This window comes from Pollachius pollachius (genome assembly GCF_949987615.1).
Source record: "Pollachius pollachius genome assembly, chromosome: 8".
Lineage (NCBI taxonomy): Eukaryota > Metazoa > Chordata > Actinopteri > Gadiformes > Gadidae > Pollachius > Pollachius pollachius.
The window spans coordinates 4,886,982-4,901,981 of NC_136941.1; the positions used below are offsets into that span (position 1 = coordinate 4,886,982).

Here is a 15,000-nt window from a genome sequence, read left to right on the forward strand (position 1 = left end):
TCTTAAGGTAGGGTACCTAAGGGTAGGGTATCTTAAGGTAGGGTACCTCAGAGTAGGGTATCTTAAGGTAGGGTACCTCAGGATAGGGTACCTTCCTTAAGGTAGGGTACCTCAGAGTAGGGTATCTTAACGTAGGGTACCTCAGGATAGGGTACCTTCCTTAAGGTAGGGTATTTTAGGGTTGGGTATCTTAGGGTACGCTTTAACACTCCGTTGTAAATGTACAGTGTATTACTGTATTTAGGTTATATAGTGCAATGCTGTGAATACCAGTGCATTGTGTGAGATCTTTGTTATTCTCTACACATTTTGGGACCCAACTACTTCCACAACTCTTCACCTAGAGACTCAGAATTCTACTTTTAAAATAACATTGCTATCATGGAGGTCAATGAAGCGAAGCCGTTGAAGTGCCCATTCTCTGGCACTTCAACTTCAACAGTTATTATAATCAACAGTTTAATTTCGTACCTGCTTCGTATATTTTCAGTTGGTCTCATCCAAATGGGCTCAAGTGGGTGGGTGGCTACCACAAAAGCTAACCATACCGGACATTGTGGAGCCTAACTATGTCAATTTTTAACTTAGAAAAACAATGTGAAGCTTAAAGGGTTACTGTAATTCTTGTTTCACTGCTGCTAAAATTATTTATTGATTGGAAATATGATCGTTATATATCGGGCGTTTGTGTGTTGGGACCCCTGTTGATATGGGTCCACCGGTTCACGCCTTATATTCCAACGGTTTAAGAGTCTAACACCTTATTATTTTTCTGCCAGTAGATTACTGTAATATTAGAGCGGAATGCTGTATGTTGAGTCACAGCAAGGTACTGTATTTATATGATACATTAATACTTCTGTAAATAGACAGTACCTCACTGGGGAAAACAGTTTTACAGTGTGTGTGTGTGTGTATAGTGTGTATATGTGTGTATAGTTGGCATCTGTGTGTGAGTGTGTTTGTGAGTGTGTGTGTGTATGCATAGTTTGTGTGTGTCAGTATGTTAGTGAGTGTCTGTGTGTGTGTGGGCCTGAGGTGATTTTCACCTTGAAGTATTCCTTGCATTTACATATGGGGGGGGGGGCGGAACTGAGACAAAAAAACCTTGAACAATAGAAAGAGAGAGAGAGGGAGAGAGAGAGAGACAGAGAGAGGGATCGTTTTGCAGGTGATCTGGTGCTGCTTTCTCTAACAGCACTTTGATCAGATGCGATCAGACTCCTTATGAAGACCCGGTCTCCAGCCCTACCAACGAACTCTCTAGATACAACCGCCTAAAACACACAGACTACCCAAACACCATGGTTAGGGTTAGCCCTGAATAACTAACCCTGCCTAACTGCAACACCGGCCCCCAGGGCTGTCACCACGCTTGGCATCCCAGTTATAATCAGGCTCAGAGTATCGGGCTCACTCCCTGTGTGGGCTGAGGTCTGTCTATCTATCTATCTATCTATCTATCTATCTATCTATCTATCTATCTATCTATCTATCTATCTATCTATCTATCTATCATCTATCATCTATCATCTATCTATCTATCTATCTATCTATCTATCTATCTGTAACCCAGTTGAAATTCGGGTTATGGTTATTCATAAGAACAAACAACCTTATATAAGAGTTTATTGTTTTTCATAATGTTTTCTTGACGTTTGATGGTTCTTGACGTGTAATGGTTGCATATTTTGTAAATGTTATTTGATGTATTGTAAATGTTGTATATATCCTTTGCTTAATTGAACTGTGATATGGCCATCCAACAAGGAGAGGGTGCGATGAGGTGTTTGCGGGTGAATGTGGAGAAGGCGGGAGGGTAGAGGAAAGGGAAGACGTGCTGGAGTTAGGGGAAAAAAGACGTTGGTGAGACGAAGCACGTGCTTGCGATTGAGGCTTGTCTTGTTGAAGGCCGATAACATATCAGCAACCCTAAAGATCCAAGATTGTGTCTGATAAATGGAAGTAAACCTTTAAACTTTTGTTTTGTTTACGTTTATTTTGTTTTCCTTTTTTTTTTTGTTTCTTATGATTTAGCTTGTGAAGCGATTGTGAAGCATCTTTGAGCACTGGGAAAAGCACTATATAAATTTGATCTATTATTATTATTATTATTTATTAAAGTTCAACAGTGCACATTAACTACCCGGTCAGTTAATTAGCATAAGTAGCTGAACAGTAGTGGCCTGCTAGCTAACGCAGCCAGCGATGCTATTACAAAGGGATTTTCCCTTTGGACCGCCGCACCAGATAGCGGGTGTGACCACGAGGGTTTGCTAACCTTCCTCTGGCGAAGGGGAATCGAGCGACAAGCCAGTGAGGAGCGCCTTTGTCCTTTCCACGGTCTTTTGCAGACTTTCCCAATACTTTCGAGGTCTTTCCACAGACATTCAAGGACGCCCGTTGCCGTTCACCTGGGTGTGTGAGGGATTATATATAGCGCGCGTAAACGTTTCTAAGAAGGAGAAAGATTTCACAACCTGCTACGTGTTTGAACAATTTGCAAACTATTGACTCATTCTTCCGACCTGCGGCTAGTGTGCCAGTGCCAGAGTCCTGCACGGGTCTTATTATGAAAACCCGTACCCGCAATACTTTAAACCGGTCTCTTAAAGTTTTTTTTTTTTGGGGGGGGGGGGGGGGGGGGGGGGGGGGCTGCTGATCAACACTACGAATGGTAACAAATAAATTGTAAAAAGACACCTTGTGAAGTTATTTTTTCGTTTGGCAAGTAGCCGCTCATTATCGAAAATAAGCCCCTTCAGGTCGAAGCAAGAAAACTCCGTTCCGCGTCGGTGTCCGGTTCGCCCTGTCTGGGCTTATTTTCCCGATAATGACCGGCGTTCTATTATCCCTTAATTAACGTCAATATTAGTCTGCATGTGGAAGGGAAAATAGCTTCATTTGTAATTACAATATTATACTGCTATATTTTCAGAGACCCCCACAGATATTTGAGTTTGCTGCTTTCATGGGAGCCAGACCTCTCTATGGGAGCTCAGCTCCCACTGGCTCCCACCTAACTCGAACCCTGCTCCTCCGCTCCTGAATAACACATCCAGCACCGGAGAAGTCTCGCTCGCAATCGCAAAACCCGCGTCCGACCCGTGCTGTTCAGGCGTCCAACCCGCACCTGCGTCCGACACAGTACATTATTTTTCACCCGTTTCATCCAAATTGTGCCGGTCACCTGTCGGGTACCCGAACCCGGTCAGGACTTCATGTGCCTTAAAGGGCTTTTCACACGGGAGGCGTTTGTCGCGCCTGCTAACGTATTCTCAATGGAGAGGCGAGAGAGAGGAGGCGCAGTGTCCTGCGGCACGACAAGCGGGCGCACTCCATGGACATATTATAGAATGGACAGCGGATCCCAAAATGGCGCCCATTCATTCCTATGAAAACTGCTCAATGTGGCAGGGCAACATCAAGGAGAGATTTGCTTCCGCATCATGGGAGCCTAGCCACGCCCTAGTTCATGACCTACCGGATGCAGTAATATTCATTGTTTTCTAGCATTGTTAGCATTGTAGCATCATAAGCGAGAGGTCTGAGCGATCGCAGTCACATTCTTCACCAACCGTGGAAGTATAAGTTTACTTCATGAATATGAAAGATTGCTCCATATAACACCAACAACATAGTAAATGTATGTAGGCCTAGAAAAAAAATATAGTTCAATGTTATTGCTTAAGAAACAGATTCCTTCCAACTATTTATAAAAACTACAATCAATAATTTATATACAAATAAATGGTTACATATCGATCAGCAACGAGGTTGGAGTAGCCTACCCACATAAATAATTGTAATACACCAACATTGTTAAGTGTCACACAGCTAAACAAGCGAATGAAAAATGTAATACTAACGCAACTGAAATGTTTATTAGGCTATTAACAATATTATGAAAATGATACCGTAATGCACCCGTTCTTTGTCTTTGGATCTTTTGAATAAATTGATCAATACATAGTGAATCGCAATAATCGCAAGCAGAGGAACGTGAGAGTCATTGAGCAGCAGCTGAACAAGTTTGAAAATCCCTTTATCACTAAAACACTTTTAGTGATAAGTCACCACAGTGACTAAAAACCATCAACGTCATTCATGGTAAGTAAACGGGAAAACCTCGGACACGAGAAGTTAACGGAGCCGTGCACTAGGCCCTCTCGAATGCCGGGCCGAAACTTTGTTTCACCACGACTCCTTTCAGCTGCCCACCCCTCCTTCTCCAGCAACAAATAATAACATAAAACGGCTAATAAAACGCTTGAGGTGGCGTTTTGAAAAGAGAAAACTTACATGTTTTTAGTACATGGCATAAAGATAATTATGAGCCTTTGATTGATATCCAGACATTTTTTGCAGAGACACATTCCTGTTCCCCACTTGTATTGGAGTGAACGGAGATATCTACTTCTGGGCCCCATGAATCGAGGGACCCGTCCACAACCAGCTTAAACAGCTGCAAGACCAGGCTTGGCCGCTGAGCACTGGTGGATTGCGGAAGTATGCACTGTTCCTGGGTGCTTGGCGCACTCCCGTGATACTAGCTGTGTTCGAAATCGTTCACTATCATGGATATACGGATACACGGATTCTTTACACACAAACCCGTCTCATATAAACAGAGGGTTTAAGGATTTTATGTTGTGTGGTTCTGTGTGTATACAGTATGTGTATGTGTTAGTGGAGGGCAGGATATAGATAGCCTATACCGGGGGGCCCAAATTCTTCCCAGTGGAGGGCCAAAATGTAATCGTGGGGAGGCTCGTGGACCAAAATTTAAATTTTTCAGTATATTTAGTCAAATATGTGGGAGGCGGCTGAACAGGATAGGAGCTCAACAGCGCCACCCGACCATCAATATATCACAATGTTATTCTAGTGTCAGGAATGTAAGTGCACCAATAAATAATATTCAATGAGAGCGAGCGCAGATTCCGAGCGCTGATGGTGGAAAACAATAATATATACAGTGGGTAAGGCGCGGGCCAAATAAAATCGGTCTTTGGGCAGCCCTGGCCTATACAGTAGTTTCCCTATCTGAGGACACCCTACCTTAACCGTTGAGATACCCTACCCTAAGGTACCCTATCTTATCCCTTAAGGTACCCTACCCTAAGACCTGTCTCTCTGTCTGCCTGTCTTTCCTCCAGGTTGAGGGACCATGGTGCTCCCTCAGCTCCTCCTCCTGCTGCTCCTCCTCGGCCCCGCCCCCCCGGCGGCGTGCGGTCGCGTCACCGATGATGTCATATCCTGGGTGGAGCTGCGGGGGTCGCCCCTCAGCCACCTGTTGCTGGACCCGCGCTCCGGCCAGCTGTACGTGGGCGGAGTCGACCACCTGCACCACCTCAGCCCCACCCTACAGCCCCTCAGCCACGCCCCAACCGGACCCCGCCTGGACTCCCCCGACTGCCTGCCCCCCATCCTGGCCCAGGACTGCCCCGCCGCCCGGCTCACGGCCAATCACAACCAGCTGCTGCTGCTCGACCAATGGGAGACGGGGGAGGAGTGGGAGGAGAGAGGGCTCATCGTCTGTGGGTCCGTCCTCCAGGGAATCTGCGACCGCAGGTGAGAGAATGTTTATACTACTACAGGTTAATACGTTAATATACTATATACTATTAGTATACAGTAGGGGTGTAACGGTACACGTATTTGTACCGAACCGTCACGGTACAGGCACTTCGGTGCGGTTACAGAGGTGTACCGCGGTATGTAAATGTGGCGTACATAGGGTTAATATGGCGAATGTTTGTTTTGCGATGTGGAATTTAAAACTTTAAGTCGGAGTTCCACCCGGACCGCTTAAGGTGCATAGTAAACAATGTACAAAGTAAATAAGCTGCAAAGTCAAACCGGAGAAGTGATTCCGGAAATGATTTTGTTAGAGGACCAATCACAGCCCTTGCCGTCTCCGGTGCGTTGACCAATAGGACCATGGCGTCGACGGATAGTTAAAAAATATTGGATGCGCACACAAGCTACGGAGAGGGTCTCCAACAGGCTCTCCGGCTATGGAGAGGGCTCTCCGTGTCTACGTACAGCACTTTAACATGCACACGCTAGGGATGGGCAACGATCGTCGAATAGTCGAATAGTCTGAGTCACGTAGAATATCGAATAATGAATGTGACTATCGTTATTTATATTACACGGCTCTTCTCAATGCTGTTGAACGCTCCGTTCACTTGCATGAGCCTTCACAACTTCCGGACGTCAACGTCCTTGGGAGGACTATTTCTCTGCTGATCACTACGAATGCTGGCAACAAATAAATTGTAGAAAGACACACCGTGTGAAGTTATTTTTTTGACGTGTCTAGTTCACCGTCATGCAAGCTGTGTTCAGTAAAATAAATAAATAGCAATCTGTTTTCGGCGCATGTAGGTCTATCTGCCTTAGCCCACGTTGAAATAATTTTAATGTTCAATGTTGATGGCGCAGTTGTTGAAATAAACAGATTGATTTCATACAAATCATAAAAGCCTCTCCCTGTGTCATTGTTTGTGCGTGTATCAGAGGTGCGTTCGTGCGTGCGTGCGTGGTTGGTTCTTGATTGACCGATTTTCGAATATTGTTCTAATACTTCTCAGCGATTATCGAATAGTATTTTGCCAGAAATGCACATCCCTAGCACACACATTTGAAAAGGCACCATCCAGGTGTTACTATCACCGTTGCTGTGGAAAAAAAAACAAGCTGTGCAAACCCAGCTCACGACACTATTTCAACAACCCCTGTCTGGGAATTCAGAAATGCAAATGCCATAAGCAAGTTTATTGGTGTTTTCATTGCTGCTGATCTACGGCCATTCTCCATTGTTGACAAACAAGCAGTTTTTTTTAATTTCCCCCTTAACTATGAACCGTACCGTTCCGTACCGTACCGTGACTTAAAAACCGAGGCACGTACCGAACCGTGACTTTTGTGTACCGTTACACCCCTAGTATACAGTATATATAAACTACTATAATAATTAGTTACGATATATAGGGTTAGGATTATGTTATGTCATGTTATATATGTTATATAATGCCATGTTATATAATGCAATGTTATATAATGCCATGTTATATAACTTTATGCTATGTTATATTATGTTATGTTGTATTATGTTATTGTTATGTTCTATAATGCCATGTTACATAACGTTATGTTATGTTATATTATGTTATTGTTATGTTCTATAATGCCATGTTACATAACGTTATGTTATGTTATATTATGTTATTTTTATGTTCTATAATGCCATGTTATATAACGTTATGTTATGTTATGTTATTGTTATGTCCTATAATGCCATGTTATATAACGTTATGTTATGTTATGTTATTGTTATGTCCTATAATGCCATGTTATATAACGTTACGTACCATCGTGCTGTGTGTGCCAGGAGCCTGGCCAACGTGTCGGAGCTGCTCTACGCGACCTCCGACCCCGTGGACACGCAGTACGTCGCCGCCAACGACCCGCGCGTCTCCACGGTGGCCGTCGTCATAACGACCGCCAGCAAACAGGAAACCGGCGGCCGGCTGAGGCTGATGCTGGTGGGGCGGGGCTACACCAGCCGGGGCCCCGGGGACGTGCCGCCCGTCACGGCGCGCCGCCTGGCCCCGACCCCGCCCCCCCGCCTGGCCTTCTCCCAGGAGGAGGAGCTCGGCAAGCTGGTGGTGGGCAGCTACTCCGAGTACAACAACCGCTTCGTGCATGCCTTCCGGCACGGCGCCCACGCCTACTTCCTGCTGGCACGCCGCGACATGAGGCACAGGAAGGAGTACCTCAGCTACGTCGCGCGGCTCTGCGTGTCCGACCGCGGCTTCTACTCCTACGTGGAGTTGCCGCTGCTCTGCAAGGGGGGTTACAACCTGGCCCGGGGGGCGCGGCTCGCCCCCGACCTGGCCCGCCCCGCCCTCTTCGTCACCATGGCGAAGGGGCAGGCCTCGACGCCGGTGGCGACGGACCAGTCGGCGCTCTGCGTCTACGGCATGGAGGAGCTGGACGAGATGCTGAGCCGCACGCAGGAAGTGTGCTACTCGCAGGCAGGGAGGGGAAGCAGCGGGCTGGAGGAGGCGTACATCGAGTACGCCGTGTCCTCGCGGTGTCTCCGCCTCCCGGCGGTACGCACACACACACACACACACACGTGCACGCACGCACTTGTGCATGAGTGCGTGCATGCACACACGCATGCACGCACGCACACGAATAAACACTTATACACAATCTCGCACACTCCCACACACGTGCATACTACACACACACTACGCACACGCACACTCAGACGCACACACACACACACACACACACACACACACACAAACATACCCACAGACACTAACATATATACACTACACATACATTTCCATAATATTATTATGTCTCTCTTTGTCTTTCTCTCTCTCTCTCTCTCTCTCTCTCCCTGTCTGTCCCTCTCTCTCTCTCTCTCTCTGTCTGTCTCTCTCTCTCTCTCTCCCTCTGTCTGTCCCTCTCTCTCTCTGTCTCTGTCTCTCTCTCTCTCTCTCTCTCTCTCTCTCTCTCTGTCTCTCTCTGTCTCTCTCTCTCTCTCTCTCTCTCTCTCTCTCTCTCTCTCTCTCTCTCTCTCTCTCTCTCTCTCTCCAGGATTCTGTATCTGAGTACCCCTGCGGCGGGGAGCACACCCCCAGCCCCATTGCCAGCTCTATCCCTCTTCCGGCCACGCCTACCATTACCATGACAACACAGTTGACAGCCATCACCACGGCAACGGAGGGGGCCCACACTATAGCACTGCTAGGAGACAAAGAGGGAAATCTGCACAAGGTAGCACACACACACACTCACGTCACACCCATACACGCATAACATTGTATTCATATATATAAAGCTATAATGTTTAATATGATATTACATTAATAATATAATAACCAAATAATATAATGGTGAATGGCATCACAGTATAGAGTATTATAAACTATTATTATATGATTTAATAAAGAATATCTTATGTTTTAAATGCAACAAATATTATGTTATTGGAATTATTATTATTTAATGATTATATTCATACATTGCTGTGTGTGTGTTTCTGTGCGTGTGCCTGTCTGTACATGTGTGTATGTGCATGCCTAGGTCCTAGTGGGTTCTGATTGGTCAGGCAAGCTGTATGGTAGTGTTCAAGTGGACCAGGGTTCTGAAGTCAGAGAGCTCCTATTGGACAGAACCCGAGAGCATGCCTATGTCCTCACCTCCAGCAAGGTACCACTGACCAGGGGATTATCACTTTACACCTGGTGATAATCACTTTACACCTGGGGAGTATCACTTTAACCCTAGTGATTATCACTTTACAACTATTTATGACTTTACACCTAGTGATTATCACTTTACAACTATTTATGACTTTACACCTGGTGATTATCACTTTACAACTATTTATCACCTTACACCTGATGATTATCACTTTAAAACTATTTATCACTTTACACCTGGTTATCATCACTTTACAACTATTTATGACTTTAGACCTGATGATTATCACTTTAAAACTATTCATCACTTTACACCTGGTGATTATCACTTTAAAACTATTTATCACTTTACACCTGGTGATTATCACTTTACAACTATTTATGACTTTACACCTGATGATTATCACTTTAAGACTATTTATGACTTTACACCTGATGATTATCACTTTAAAACTGTTTACTAATCACACAGTTTATTATCACATTATAACTATTTATCATCACATTCTAAATGCTTTTTCGATATTTCTTTTTATAATCACGTAATAGCAGTTTATTAGTGACCCAACCACATTTTATTATCACAATATTGAATATAATAACTCATCATGTTCATCTTGTAGGTGTCAAGACTCCCTGTGGCTTGGTGTGAGAGACAGACAGGCTGTCAGGCCTGTCTCTCTCTCAGGGACCCCTACTGTGGCTGGTGTGTTCTGGAGGGAAAGTAAGAACACCTGACTCTCTTTCTGTCTATTGTCCTGTATCCCTCTTTCCGTGTCTTTCTCTCTTTCTATATCTCTCTCCCGTCTGTCTGTCTGCCTTCCTGTCTCTCTCTCTCTCTCTCTCACCCTCTCATTTTGACTCTCTGCCTGTCTATCTCTCACCCTGTCTGTCTCTGCCTGTTGTTGTATTTATTGTTGTTTATTGTTATTGTTATCCGCTGTGTATTGTTTTGTTTTTGTTTATTGTTGTTGTTGTCCTCTCTATGTGTATTATTAAGTTGTTGTGTTTGTTGTTGTTGTTGTCCTCTCTGTGTATTGTTATTTTTGTGTTTATTGTTGTTTATTGTTGTCCTCTCTAGGTGCTCTCGACAGCATCAGTGCTCGCGCAACACTGAGCCCAACCATTGGCTCTGGAGCTTCGAAACGACAAATCAATGTGTGTCTATTCAGAGCCTGGAGCCAGCCAATCAGAGCAGAGATGTGCGAATACAGGTATGATGTCATTCACAAACCTGCAGCCCCTCCTAGACTGGCTCTGTATTATCAAGCCTCTCAGAGCAGACCAACCCTAACCCAGTATTGAGGCCACAACACAAGTGCTTTTGTTCAGGGGCCCTGTTGACATTTTAGAAACATTTGATCAATTCATAAATAATCCAATAAATAATGTGTGCGTGTTCTGTAACTGTGTTTGTGTGTGTTTTTAACTGTGTTTGTGTTTTTAACTGTGTGTGTGTTTGGGTTATCACTGTTTGTGTGTGTGTGTGTGTGTGTGTGTGTGTGTGTGTGTGTGGATGTGTGTTTGTGTGTTGCCTAGGTAACGCTGACCGTAGCCCACCTCCCCACCCTCTCGGAGCAAGACGCGTTGTCCTGCGCCTTTGGGCTCCTCCCACTACAGCAGACAGTTGTCACGGGAACCACTATCAGCTGTCAATCACCCTCACCAGAACTCCTCCCAGCACGACCTACAGGAAGTGGTAAGAAAACCCAACCCTAACTAATAATAACTAAAGCTAACTTATAATAACTAACCATAACTACTAATAACAAATCCTAACTAATAATAACTAACTAACCCTAACTAATAATAACGAACCCTAACTAATAATAACGAACCCTAACTAATAATAACAAACCCGAACTAATAATAACTAACCCTAACTAATAATAACTAACACTAACTAATAATAACTAACACTAACTAATAATAACTAACCATATATAAGAATTACTAACCATAACTAATAATAACTATCCCTAACTAGTAATAATTAACCATAACTAATAATAACTAACCCTTACTGATAATAACTAATCCTTGCTAGAAAGAACTAACCCTAGCCCCACAGGAAGTGTTTAAATAAATCTAACCCTGTCATGTGTGACAGATCACCTGACCTGTCCTTTCTTATGGTGCGTTCACATCACTGGAAATTATGGGGAAAACATTCAAGACGTCGGAAAGTATTCTTGAACGACACATCATGACGCTCTTATGATTCTACTTCCGTTCGACAACTGGGGCCAGATTTTGATAACAGAGTAGCCCAGTTAGTGACATATGGTTTACTAGTGACGCGCATGAACATGGCGGGACATGAACGATTTCCTCAATATAAATTGATCAACCATCATATCACATACTTTACTATTGATTGACGTTGTAACCGTCTGTTGGCATAGACTTCACAGTTTTAAACGTTGTGTACTGGTAAAAAAAAAGGGCAAAGGTAGCCTTCCATACGGTGGCAATACAATGTGCTTCTCATGAATAAAAGATAAAGGATAGTAGGCAACGCAGTGCACATGAACGGTCGCTGTCGGGAACATACGTAAGCGCGAGCGTTATCACTGACGAGCCGTCTCGTTATCACCAGGAGCTTGAATGCGCCTTTGATGATTGACAGATCACCTGTCCTGTCATGTCTATGAGTGACAGATCACCTGACCTGTCCTGTCTTTATGATTGACAGATCACCTGTCATGTCTTTATGAGTGACAGATCGCCTGACCTGTAGTGTCTTTATAAGTGACAGATCACCTGACCTGTCATGTCTTTTTGAGTGACAGATCACCTGACCTGTCATGTCTTTTTGAGTGACAGATCACCTGACCCTGCCCGTGTCTCTGATGTTCGGTCATGTGACCATCGCCTCCACCAGCATGACCTTCTACGACTGTGGCGCCGTAGGGCAGCTCAACACCACCTCCCCGTAGGTTACACACTGCTACACACAGCTACACACTGCTACACAGCACCACCTCCCGTAGGTTACACACCGCTACACACTGCTACACAACACCACCTCCCCGTAGGTTACACACTGCTACACACCGCTCCACACTGCTAAACAATACTACACAACACCACCTCCCCGTAGGTTACACACTGCTACACACCGCTACACAACACCACCTCCCCGTAGGTTACACACTGCTACACACCGCTCCACACTGCTAAACAATACTACACAACACCACCTCCCGTAGGTTACACACTGCTACACACTGCTACACACTGCTAAACAATACTACACAACACCACCTCCCCGTAGGTTACACACTGCTACTGTAACGGGGGGTTAGGCAGAACCCAGTGCACAGACTGACACAGTGACAGGGCAGTCCAAAGTTCATTGTTCGCCCAGAGGATCAGGATCAGGCAGGCGGAGTAAACGGGGACAGGCCAGAGTTGGGGACCGGCAGGCAATCAGGTGGACTGGGGGTACCGTCGGCGGGCGGGTAGTCGGGCAGGCGAGGGGTCGGTATCAGGAGGGCAGACAGACAGGCGAGGAGCAGGAAACAGGGGAGCAGACAGGCCGGCAGGGACTCGACAACAGGCGGGTGGTCAGACAGGCGAGGGGTCGGTATCAGGAGGGCAGACAGACAGGCGAGGAGCAGGAAACAGGGGAGCAGACAGGCCGGCAGGGACTCGACAACAGGCGAGTGGTCAGACAGGCGAGGGGTCGGTATCAGGAGGGCAGAGAGACAGGTGAGGAGCAGGAAAGAGGGGAGCAGACAGGCCGGCAGGGACTCGACAACAGGCGGGTGGTCAGACAGGCGAGGGGTCGGTATCAGGAGGGCAGACAGACAGGCGAGGAGCAGGAAACAGGGCAGCAGAGAGGCCGGCAGGGACTCGACAACAGGCGGGTGGTCAGACAGGCGAGGGTTCGGGAACAGGCAGGATCAGCGTTGGAGGAACAGCTCTGGAGTTGCGGGGAAGCTCTGTGAGTATCGAGAGACGATCTGGCAGAGACTGAGCGGAGAGAGAGGATTGATACAGAGGAGCACAGGTGAAGGTGGTTGAGCTAATTAGGTGAGGTCAGCTTGGCAGGCAGGTGAACGGGAAAATCAGGAGCGGACCAGGACGACTACACACTGTTACACACTGCTACACAACACCACCTCCCCGTAGGTTACACACTGCTACACAACACCACCTCCCCGTAGGTTACACACTGCTACACACTGCTACACAACAGCACCTCCCCGTAGGTTACACACTGCTACACACTACTACACACTACTAAACACTGTTACACACTGCTACACAACACCCCCTTCCCGTAGGTTACACACTATTGCACACTGCTACACAACACCAGGTTACACACTACTACACACTGTTACACAACACCACCTCCCCGTAGGTTACACACTACTGCACACTGCTTTTTGTGTGTGTGTGTTTGTATAATGTGTGTGTATTTTGTGTCGTGTGTGTGTGTATAATTTGTGTATGTGTATTGTGGCGTGTGTGTGTAATACGTTGTGTGTTTGTGTGCGTGTGTTAGGTGCATGGCGTGTGTATCCAGTGTGTGGGAGTGTAACTGGTGTCCTCTGGACCAGACCTGCTCCTCTGACCACAGATGTCAGCACGCCCTGCACAACCACAAGGTAACCACGCCCTCTATAGCCACGCCCTCTATAGCCACACCCCTATAGCCACGCCCTCTATAGCCACGCCCTCTATAGCCACGCCCTCTATAGCCACACCCTCTATAGCCACACCCACACCTCTATAACCACGCCCTCTATAACCATGCCCTCTATAACCACACCCACGCCCTCTATAACCATGCCCTCCATAACCACACCCCCTATAAACTACATCCTCTGTCTGTATCCATCTACCTACCTGTCTGTCTGTATCCATCTACCTACCTGTCTGTCTGTATCCATCTACCTGTCTGTGTGTGTTGTGCAGGTGCAGCCCAGGTCTGTGGCGTCCTGTCCGGTCATCGTGTCTCTGCTGAGCTCCGCCCTCGTCCCGACCGCCTTCCCCACCGCCCTGAGCCTGTTGGGCCGCAACCTGGACCTCTTCCCTGTAAGATACTACCGTATACTACCGTATACTACTGTATACTACTGTATATATACTACTATAGTACTAGCTGACCCGCCGCCCTGAGCCTGTTGGGCCGCAACCTGGACCTCTTCCCTGTAAGATACTACCGTATACTACTGTATACTACTGTATACTACCGTATACTACCGTATACTACTGTATACTACTGTATATATACTACTATAGTACTAGCTGACCCGCCGCCCTGAGCCTGTTGGGCCGCAACCTGGACCTCTTCCCTGTAAGATACTACTACTGTATACTACTATACACTACTGTATACTACTATATATACTACTATAGCACTAGCTGACCCTGAGCCTGCTGGGCCCAGAGGCCAGCAGGCCCAGCCAACCTGGACCTCTTCCCTGTAAGATACTACTACTATATACTTTTGTTTACTACTGTATACTACTAAACTACTTTAGTACTAGCTGTATTTTGTAATTGTAATAAAATGCAGGTTGTTGGATATGGAAAACATCAAGTAATAAGCTTCCACTTCTAACCCTAACCCGTGTGTGTGTGTGTGTGTGTGTGTGTGTGTGTGTGTGTGTGTGTTTTAGGGGGAGGCTGACTATGTGTGTGTGGTCGTCATAGAAGGATTTCCGTTTTATCTCAACGCTACTGTGGAGAAAACAGATGACCCACACGCACACATCTTCACCTGTAGTCCACATCAGGTACACACAAACAC

General features: G+C 46.1%; 1 protein-coding gene across 4 annotated transcripts in view; it reads left to right on the top strand.

Moving 5' to 3' along the window:
* The window catches only part of plxnb3 (plexin B3), a 46,759-nt gene that overhangs the window by 10,519 nt on the left and 21,240 nt on the right, over positions 1-15,000 (top strand). For 3 of the 4 annotated variants that reach the window (XM_079740712.1, XM_079740711.1, XM_079740713.1), the window contains 11 exons: positions 5,160-5,574; positions 7,400-8,123; positions 8,626-8,805; positions 9,115-9,240; positions 9,857-9,957; positions 10,315-10,447; positions 10,773-10,932; positions 12,060-12,168; positions 13,750-13,852; positions 14,163-14,282; positions 14,870-14,986. In XM_079740712.1, the coding sequence (XP_079596838.1) occupies positions 5,171-5,574; positions 7,400-8,123; positions 8,626-8,805; positions 9,115-9,240; positions 9,857-9,957; positions 10,315-10,447; positions 10,773-10,932; positions 12,060-12,168; positions 13,750-13,852; positions 14,163-14,282; positions 14,870-14,986 (2,277 nt within the window). In that variant the 5' untranslated portion in view covers positions 5,160-5,170. Of the gene's footprint in view, positions 1-4,374; positions 4,510-5,159; positions 5,575-7,399; positions 8,124-8,625; positions 8,806-9,114; positions 9,241-9,856; positions 9,958-10,314; positions 10,448-10,772; positions 10,933-12,059; positions 12,169-13,749; positions 13,853-14,162; positions 14,283-14,869; positions 14,987-15,000 lie in introns of those variants that run through there. The other variant, XM_079740714.1, reaches the window with a different exon arrangement.